This window comes from Pristiophorus japonicus, chromosome 1 (assembly GCF_044704955.1).
Source record: "Pristiophorus japonicus isolate sPriJap1 chromosome 1, sPriJap1.hap1, whole genome shotgun sequence".
NCBI classification, from domain to species: domain Eukaryota; kingdom Metazoa; phylum Chordata; class Chondrichthyes; family Pristiophoridae; genus Pristiophorus; species Pristiophorus japonicus.
Genome location: NC_091977.1, coordinates 353119743 through 353130079, shown reverse-complemented (window position 1 = coordinate 353130079; position 10337 = coordinate 353119743). Strand labels below are relative to the sequence as shown.

General features: G+C 42.7%; 1 protein-coding gene across 2 annotated transcripts; it reads left to right on the top strand.

Moving 5' to 3' along the window:
* The first annotated feature begins 497 nt into the window (after nt 1–497).
* On the top strand, nt 498–9890 carry LOC139273640 (CCN family member 3-like). 2 transcript variants are annotated; one of them, XM_070890656.1, is made up of 5 exons: nt 498–566; nt 762–981; nt 1530–1781; nt 6748–6956; nt 9375–9890. In XM_070890656.1, exons 1-5 carry the CDS (start codon nt 525–527, stop codon nt 9642–9644), a joined length of 993 nt encoding a protein of 330 aa, XP_070746757.1. In that variant the 5' UTR covers nt 498–524; the 3' UTR covers nt 9645–9890. The 2 variants fall into 2 exon arrangements, with proteins under 2 accessions (XP_070746757.1, XP_070746747.1); XM_070890646.1 differs by having other exon boundaries at nt 9372–9890.
* The last annotated feature ends 447 nt before the right edge of the window (nt 9891–10337 follow it).

Genomic DNA, 10337 nt, shown 5'->3' with positions numbered 1-10337 from the left:
CGGTGATTAAAACAAATGAAATGTGCACTGTCCTGCGAATATTGCATCTGTTTGGGAATCGGGCAATCAGATGAGATCGAGCGATGCAGCAAGAGATTTTCTTTTTCAAACAGCGGCATCTGTACAATAAAGCGATGCCTAGCGTCGGAAAGTTTTATCAAAGGCGGCACGAGGGCGGCCGTCAGCAGGCGTGTCAGTAGGTAAATATTTCCCTTGAGGTCTAGCAGTAGCCGGCTATTTGCCGGCCAGCTCCAGGTGCCAATCACCGGCACAACCTTTCATTCCAGCCCGCCCAGCCTTTCATCCAATCGGTCGCGGCGTCACCATAGCGACAGCACAACGGAACGCTGGTGTCCAATCCCCGGGCCGTTGCCACGGCAGCCAGAGAGGAACTTTTGGGACAGCACCTTTTGCAGCCTCGGCCAATCAGAGCCGCGCTCCGGCGGACGGCGGCTTTATAAAATGCAGCGAGGCGCAGTGGTACAGGGCGATAGTCAGCTGTGTTGTGGTACAGCAGTGGCAGCATGCAGCACCTCACTGTGGCATTGCTTCTGCTTTTAACTGAGGTGAATACGTTTAACAGCATAGTTGGGAATATAATATATTAATGTAATAAAGCAAGCCTTTATGCGTTTTTAAATTAGTAAGCTATTCTGTCTGAGATTTTTTTAAAGGAAGCTGTTTAATGGGAACAAATGTGTCCGGGTATGAATTTCATGTTCGGTATTTCAAAACTTGTGTTCCGTCTTTCTGTTTTACAGTGGACTAGCGCGCAGTATTGCTCTTCCCCTTGTAAGTGCCCAAAAGATCCACCAAGGTGCACACCCGGAGTACGGCTAGTGTTGGACAGCTGCGGCTGCTGTCGGGTCTGTGCCAAGCAAGCGGGCGAGGTCTGCACCGAGAGCGACACTTGTGACTCGCATCAGGGGCTGCAGTGCGATTACAGCGCCGACACCCGGCACGGTCTTGGCGTTTGCATTGGTGAGACTACAGCATGCACGATGAAGTATCCTTGCAAAATTAGTAACCATCCCGTCTGTGATTTTTGTTTTCAGAATAGTATTACAATTCTAAGGAATATTAAATAGCTTATCATGCAGGCTCCAACAATTATATTTTAACCAGGATGTTAGACTATAACTGATATTAAATTACTACTTCATGCTTAGCCCTCATTCGTATTCTCTCTGCTGTACAAGCTGCAGTTTGGGATGCCTCTTTAATGTACAACGGTATGATTAAATCAATGCATACCATTTATCTTGAACAAATCTTTCTGAAGTAAGCATTCATTGAAATAAAATTGACCCTCGACTTTTCTAAGAAATTTTCAAATGCAAAATGTTCACCAAAGTAGATTAGTCAACTATCGAATAATTAAGAATGCTAGCAAGACTGTTTCACAAGTGTTTATTTCCTCTCTATAATTTATTACAATGTATTGTTGCCTAGATATAGGATTCTCAAATATATGGCACTCTTACCAAGAATGATATATAAACTTAATGTCCTTTATCGTTGAATTCTAGCACATGAAGGTAATATTTGTATGTATGATGGAGTTGTCTATCGGAATGGGGAGACATTCCAACCAAGCTGCAAATACCAGTGTTCCTGTAAAGATGGTCTGATTGGCTGTGTGCCCCGCTGTAATCTGGATGTCTTGCTGCCTGGCCCTGATTGCCCATTTCCCAAACAAGTGCAGATGCCAGGAGAGTGCTGTGAGCAATGGATGTGTGACCACCAACAAGAAGCTCCTATTGGAGGATTTGCAATGGCAGGTAGGATACAGTTTTTATGTATTCTGTTATTTTAGCTGATTATAAACTGACCCTGTAATGTACAAATAATCCTAAATGAACAATTAATTCAGTGGCTTAAACTTGGCTGTACTGGAGTGGCACCTCCATCATCATCATTATAGACAGTCCCTCGGAATCGAGGAAGACTTGCTTCCACTCTTGGCATGAGTTCTTGGGTGGCTGTACAGTCCAATACGAGAACCACAGTCTGTCACAGGTGGGACAGACAGTGGTTGAAAGAAACGGTGGGTGGGGAGTCTGGTTTGCTGTGCTAGATTTCTGCATGCTCTCTGTGATGAGACTTGAGCTCAGTGCCCTCCCGGATGCACGTCCTCCATTTGAGGTGGTCTTTGGCCAGGGACTCCCAGGTGTCAGTGGGGATGTCACTTTATCAGGGAGGCTTTGAGGGTGTCCTTAATGTTTCTGCTGCCCACATTTGGCTCGTTTGCTGTGGACGAGTTCTGAGTAGAGTGTTTGCTTTGGGAGTATCTTGTCTGGCAATCGAACTATGTGGCCTACCCAGCGGAGCTAATCGTGGTCAGTGCTTCAATGCTGGGGATGCTAACGTTGGTGCGTCTGTCCTCCCAGGGATTTGTAGGATCTTGCGGAGTGGCACCTAAATTGTATCTAACAATACTGCAACACTTTATACATAAGATATATTTTACAAATTTGCTTTCCAGCAGAGCATATTGGGAATTTAGGCACAAAGGATATTTTGTCAATTAGTAACCAAAGTGTAAATTCATAAAATCTATCCTTGTGTGTACTACTTTTTAAACAGAGCTAAAATTGCATGTTATGTGTAGAACTCTAATATTTCTGTCTACCATGCATTATTTTACATTTTCAAAATGAGCTTGGTTTGGTAGGTAAAGGTACAAAGCTGTACAGTCAACACACTTCCAGGTTCAATCCCTAGTCTATATAGTGGGTTAACTCATTTCTTGTAGGACAGTGATTTTGTGCACTACAATTAGCCATTGTGGTCCAGACCACAGGAGAAAAATCACACACAAATTCTGGCCCTAACTGTCTCCTTTTTCACTGGAAGTGCAGTTCCTCTACATGTCAATCCCCCACCAAGAAAACCTGCTTCCTTGAACAGCAATCCACCCAGTCTCTAAATGCCACCACTCTCCTTTGCCTGGCAGAACTTGTTCTCTCAAATAATCACTTTTCCTTTAACACCACTCTCAACTTCCGGATAAAATTTGTCATTATGGGAACCTGCATTGGTTCTTGCCATGCCTGTTTTTTGTAGTGTATGTTGAACACTTTGTTCCTCCTTTCCTCCTTTCCTCCCTTCCATTTAACCATCTCCTGTTCTCCATGCAAGCACTTAATAGGTCATTCTATTTCTTTTCCTGTGTCTTTTTCCTTCCACCACTCCTTCCTTTGTGCTTTTTTTTAAAATGTTGTTCATCTGTAATATTTTCCAGACCTGAAACTTCAACTGACCCCTGTTTCTCCATGGATGCTGCCTGGCCAGCTAAGTTGTTTTTTTTCCAACTGTTTCTCTTTTTTTTTTTTCCTGTTTTTTTGGGGGGATTTCCAACATCTGTAGTAGTTTGCTTTTAGTTTAAGAGAAAAATCATGATGGTAGTGGTGGTGAAGAAGGCAAATGGCATGTTGGCTTTCATAGCAAGAAGATTTGAGTATAGGAGCAGGGAGGTCTTACTGCAGTTGTACAGGGTCTTGGTGAGGTCACACCTTGAATGTTGTGTGTGGTTTTGGTCTCTTAATCTGAGGAAGGACATTCTTGCTATTGAGGGAGTGCAGCGAAGGTTCACCAGACTGATTCCTGGGATGGCAGGACTGACATATGAAGAAAAATTGGATCAACTAGGCTTATATTCACGAATTTAGAATGAGAGGGGATCTCATAGAAACATGTAAAATTCTGATGGGATTGGACAGGTTAGATGCAGGAAGAATGTTCCTGATGTTGGGAAGTCCAGAACCAGAGGTCACAGCCTAAGGATAAGGGGTAAGCCATTTAAAGGCCGAGATGAGGAGAAACTTCACTCAGAATTGTGAACCTTTGGAATTCTCTACCACAAAGTTGTTGAGGGAGTTCATTAGATATATTCAAAAGGTAGTTGGATGTGGCCCTTATGGCTAAAGGGATCAAGGGGTTTGGAGAGAAAGCAGGAATGGGGTACTAAAGTTGCATGATCAGCCATGATCATGTTAAATGCTGGTGCAGGCTCGAATGGCCTACTCCTGCACCTATTTCCTATGTTTCTATGACCCCTGTTGTATTCTCATGGGGTACGAAGGCTGGGCTCAGCTGTAAGGCTATTGCACTAAGGTGCATATCAACACTTCAGTTCAGATTCAAACCTGAAAAATGATCCCTCCGGTGATATCAGAAGGCATTTTCATTGAACTGCACCTCCGCATAAGTTATCAGCTTCAGTACATAACTGGGTAAGGGGACAAAACCAAAGCCGAAAAGGAATGGATATGCAAGTACATGTTTGTGGAAAAATGTAACTTTTTTATTGGCATCCATGAACTCTTACTAGGGTGACTTGTATTGTATTTAAATTCTCATGATTTTTGCCAGCAGCCTGGTACAAAATGTTTATTTTTGCTAATCTTGAATGAATCCCACAGTGGGATAATCTAGGTGTCTCAAACCCAGTGTTTCTTGGCTTGTAATTTCAATTGTAAAGCTTCTATGCCAAATTCTCAAGTCTTTGTTTTCTATCCAAGATGTAACATTCAATCTTACTGACATTAGCTCTTTTTTATGATGGCGAGACAAAATATAAGATAGAATTGAAATTGTATTTTTCCCCACACTGTAGAATAGAACATCCTTTCTTCCATGGTTCAGTTAATAGACTATCATTGTAATAGACTTGGATACTAGGGTTAGAAATTACATAGCACCCGTTTGGGGCGCTAACTTTTGAAAAGTAGCGGTGGGCACTAATAATTCTCTCCTGCTGGAAAATTCAGCTTTAGCGCTTCAAGATGGAAGTGGAGCGCTAAATTAAGCACGAACCACTTCTCTTGGGATGCTATAAAGTTTGAGAATGGAGCAGTAGTGGCTGTGTGCTGAAGTGTGGAGTATAATGCTACCAGCATCAGAAGCTGTTTCCCTAGCTTAAAGGGACAGTCCAATGATGCTGCACAACCTACCCCTCGGCATTTCTGCATTGCAAAGCAACCTGCGTGACTGCCATTACAGCCCCAAACATCCTCAAACTGGAGGGCTTTGACATCTTGCAGCAATGAAACAGCAAAAACTTTGAGCAGGCACCAGACTGATGCACATAAGAACATAAGAAATAGGAGCAAGAGTAGGCCATATGGCCCCTCGAGCCTGCTCCCCCCCCCCCCCCACCCCATTTAATGCGATCATGGCTGATCTGATCATTGACTCGAGACCACTTCCCTGCCTGCTCCCCATAACCCCTTAATCCCTTCTTGGTAAAGAAGCTGTCTATCCGTCTTAAATTTAAGACAATGTCCCAGCTTCCACAGCTGAGGCAGTGAATTCCACAGATTTACAACCATCTGAGGACATTCCTCCTCCATCTCCATTTTAAATGGACGGCCCCTTATTCTAAGATTATGCCCCTAGTCCTAGTCTCCTCTGAGTGGAAACATCCTCTCTGCAGCCACCTGGTCAAGCCCCCTCAATCTTGTACATTTCGATAAGATCACCTCTCCTTAATTCCAATAGAGGCCCAACCTACTCGACCTTTCCTCATAAATCAACTCTCTCATCTCTGGAATCAACCTAGTGAACCTTCTCTGAACTGCCTCCAAGGCAAGTATATCCTTTTGTAAATATGGAAACCGAAGCTGTGTGCCTCACCAATACCCTGTATAACTGTAGCAAGACTTCCCTGCTTTTATACTCCATCCCCTTTGCAATAAAGGCCAACATTCCATTGGCCTTCCTGATCACTTGCTGTACCTGCATACTAACCTTTTGTGTTTCATGCACAAGTACCCTCAGGTCCTGCTGTACTGCAGCACTTTGCAATTTTTGTCCATTTAAATAATAATTTGCTCATTTTTTTTTTCTACCAAAGTGCATGACCTCACACTTTCCAACATTACTCCATCTGCCAAATTGTTGCCCACTCACTAAGCCTGTCTGTCATTTTTGCAGATTTTTTGTGTCCTCACACATTGCTTTTTCTCACATCTTTGTATCATCAGCAAACTTCGCTACGTTATACTTGGTCCTTTTTTCCAAGTCGTTAATATAGATTGTAAATAGTTGGGGTCCCAGCACTGATCCCTGCGGCACCCCACTAGTTACTGATTGCCAACCTGAGAATGAACCATTTATCCTGACTTTGTTAGCCAATCCTCTCTCCATGCTAATTACCCCCAACCCCGTGAACATTTATCTTGTGCAGTAACCTTTTATGTGGCACCTTGTCAAATGCCTTCTGGAAGTCTAAATACACCACATCCACTGGTTCCCCTTGGGTCAACCTTTATGGGTGGATAATCTGAAAACCAATCCCTGTAATTAGCACTCCCCAAGCGGTCAGTCGAGTTGACAATGCCTCCTCTTCCTGCTGTTGTTCATGCCTGGCGTTACCGCTCCCTGTCTCCTGATGTAACCGGGCATGGTGCATTTTATGATGTCATGATGAGCAAGGCGCTAGAGGGCTAGGTGATCAGAGTTGGTGCCAACGCTAAACTGGCACTAGTTCACAAGCTTCACTGCATTTACCGAGCCTGGCTGGTAACCCCTTGGCACCCCATCACCGCCCCCCCCCCCCCTCCCAACCCTGGTGCTAACGGCGAGGTACTAAGCAGTCAAATTTCACCCTCTAGGAATCAATGTGGTCTTTAATTCTGCTGTAAATTGCAAACAATTGCCTCTTGGTGAGGGAATTCTCTTCACATGCCACTGCAAAGTTTCTATATATAGCCTTGTGTAAGAAAACTTTTTTCTTTCCTTCAGCTTACAGGCAGGAAGCTACCTATGAGTTGGATTCACTGAACCCTAGTCTGAACTGTATACAGCAGACTACACAGTGGAGTGCCTGTTCCCAAACCTGCGGCATAGGCATTTCTACTCGTGTGACAAATAAAAACCGCCAGTGTGACATGGTGAAGCAGACACGGCTTTGTGAGGTCCGGCCATGTGGAGATTACAAAGTCACTGTAAAAGTGAGTACAAACAATTAGTACTAGAAGATTGATCTATACTCTTGGGGCTAAAAATTCAGTATAGCCCAGATTTGAGGCAGTGACACTGCCTGGCTGCTAACTTTCGTGCCAGGGAATGGAGTGCTAACTGAAGTGTTCCACACTCCTAATAGGGCGGTAGCGCAGGAGTGCTACTGAAATTGAGGTGCTAGGATACTGGCATCCTAGCACCTAGAGGTGAAGTGGACCAGGCAAAAACAGCAAGGGAATGGAAGAAACATTAGCCAGTCTTCTAGAGGTCAGAAAGGCAAGTAACTGACACTTACCTAGTCAGTCCTTCAGATATCGCCCCGGGATCCTCTTTGCAGCGCGTGCTTTCCCTGTCTGGAGTAGAGCCAGGTGCTATGGCAGGCGAAAGCCGTCAAGGTGGTGAATGTGGCGCAAAGTGGACATTGCACACACGTGATGTCATCAAATGGGTGGTGCAAGAGTGCGCAGAGCTAAATGACAGCGCCGCCACTAAACCACCAATGAAGTTTGCGGCAGGCTGTCAGAGTGCACGCTCGGGTGATAGGTGCTCAGCAGCCCATTAGCGCCAAGCCAATGAATTTTTAGACCTTGATGCCCATAATTGAGATTAGGAATGAGTTCTATGGCAGCACTTTAATCATGAGGGAAAGAAAGAACTTGCATTTATATAGCACCTTTCAGCTCTAAATATCCTAAAGCATTTCACGGCTAACGAATTACTTTTGAAGTGTGGTGACTGTTATGTAGGCAAACATGACACCGTTCACAAACAGCAAATAATAAATGACACATTAGTCTATTTGGTGGTGTTGGTTGAAGGATAAATAATGGCAGGATACAGTAAGAACGCCCCTGTTCTTCAAATAGTCCTATGGGATCTTTTATCTCTACCTGTGAGCAAACAGTGCCTTGGTTTAATATCTCAAAGTCTGCATTGCAGTGCTCTCAGTACTAGAGCATAGATTGTGGTGATTTCCTGGAGTGGCGCTTGACCCCATGACTACCTGACTAACACACGAGCGCTATCACCGAACCAAAGCTAAAAGGCAATAAACTAGACTAGCTACAGAGTCATTGGTTTTACATTGATTCAATTATCTTGCCAGTTAGCAATCATTGGGAGCACAATTGTGAGTATTTGTATGATAATGGCCTAGTAAATGGCAGCCAACACCACTTTGGAAAGAGCAAGTGACTTTTTGAGGAAGTGACTTTCTCAGTGACTGTTGCAAAGCTCTATGATATCACATGCCTCCTCTTCCATATAAGAGGCTATTACATAAGCATAAGGCAGTTACTATACTAGGTGAAACTTGAAAGTGGATATAGACCTGGATTTAGAAACTCCATCTAAATTGGCTATATTTGCAAATAATAAACAAGAGGGACAGTAGAGTCTGGTGAAGTGGATAGAATTACAGAAGGACCTAAACAATTTTCAGCTGAGCAGAATGATGGCAGATGAAATTCAATAAGGATAAGTGCAAGGTCTTGCAATTTGTAAGAAAAAAAAATGGGGAATATACTTAATGAATAATAAAGATGCTAAAAAAGATCTTGGAATGATAGCAGCCCCAATGCTGGGTTCCCTCATCTGCACATGCCTTTGTGATTTTATACCTGTTACGTGGTGGCTGGTGTGCAATGGCCACCAAGTTTTTTTTTTTTTTAAATCCATGCACTGGCATCTTCCACCATCAAGATTTAATTCGGGACCTGGAATTTTAGGTCCTTCATTGAAACACCTGTGAACTTTTTGACATGGAAGCAAGTCATCCTTGCTTTCAAGGGACTGCCTATGATGTACACAATGGTCGTCATAGAATCTCTCGTTATCTGGGAGTTAACTCCAGTTATACTAACTTTTTATTCTATGCAGTCCACTCCCTGAAGAACAACTAGAATTTTACACAATTTGGATCTGACTATACAGTAGTGTAACTCAACAAAATAATAGGATCTGAACTGGATATTGGTGTCTTTTGCACCCCATGTGTGCCTCTAGAATCTTTTGAAATGCAGACCTGAGAAAGCACTTGATAAGACAAGGCCAGATACACACCATTTTGGTTTTCAGCTACAGTAACATAGCAATGAAAAGCTACAATGTTTGGGGTTCACAGTTCATTACAAATTTACCAAGCAAACAAAGTTGATTACAAAATTGACTCTTCCAATAAACCCAAACTGCAAATACCATCTTTGGTAAACAAGACACATAACTAAGACATTCAATGTATTGATGTACTGTTAAGGCTCTTCTGCACACATGCCAGAGTACTATGGTGTCAGTGCCCAATATGTTGCCATGATTTTCAAACCAACTCTGTTAGAATATTCTTTGTACTTACAAAACTGATATCTGATAGAACATGTTAATTATCTGTCTGCCTTTTTTTTTTTTAGAAGGGCAAGAAATGTGTCCGAACATCGAAAGCAACTAAGCCAACCCCATTTGAATATAATGACTGTGTAAGTGTTCAGTCCTACAAACCTAAATATTGTGGTATTTGCAATGATGGAAGATGTTGCACACCTCACAGTACCAAAACATCTCAGCTCGACTTCAAATGTCCAGAAGGCATAATCATTAAAAAACAGATGATGATTATTAACACATGCACCTGCCATTATAACTGCCCACAAGCCAACAATGTACTCCAAATATCTAGTGCCTAAATATTTGGGTCCTAGTTTTGAAGTTGGTTATTGCAGCATTTTTTTATGACTAAGTGGTCTTTAAATGCAGTTAACAGGTTTTCAGTTTTCCCCTTGGTTTGTAAAAGTACTTGTACATTTTTATTGAATTTTGTATTTAAAGAATGGTCTTGCCTATTGCTAAGTTGTAAATAGAAAACTGGCATAAGAATTGTACCTGTACAGTTGCATATTAAATGGTCATTAAAATATATTTTTTATAAAACACATCACATCTCCAGTTGCCATGTCTAATACAAATATGAAATTAATTTTGCTGTGCAGTCTAGGTTGAGATGAAACTACCATCTTTTTATCAGCCCAACAAAGACCTTGAGTTCCTCCAATAGTGCTATTGTGGGCTGCTCTGACTTGATTGGTGAAGTCAGCACCTCTGAAGTGCTCTTCCAGGCACTGACTGCCTTCCCTGGATATAATAATGACCTCAACCTTGCCATTTGGGATGGGTGTATGAGCAGTCAGGAGTTCTCACTCCACTATATTTCTGCCGATAGAGCGGAATTTTGGGACCATCGTGTGCAAATTGTGGATTAGCATCTGTGACTGGCATTGCAAGATAATGAGGTGAAACCATCAGTGGGTTTGATGCCCATGCCCCTTTAACTACTGATTTAAAGCATAGTATCAGCATGTGAATTACTGATAAATGCTGTG

What these genes read in the sequence shown, in the direction of transcription:
- LOC139273640 (XM_070890646.1), top strand. Translation starts at nt 525, where the DNA reads ATGCAGCACCTCACTGTGGCATTGCTTCTGCTTTTAACTGAG. An exon ending in TGCTTCTGCTTTTAACTGAG is followed by an intron (nt 567 to 761) that starts GTGAATACGTTT and finishes TCTGTTTTACAG; the next exon opens with TGGACTAGCGCGCAGTATTG. An exon ending in TGGAGGATTTGCAATGGCAG is followed by an intron (nt 1,782 to 6,747) that starts GTAGGATACAGT and finishes TCTTTCCTTCAG; the next exon opens with CTTACAGGCAGGAAGCTACC.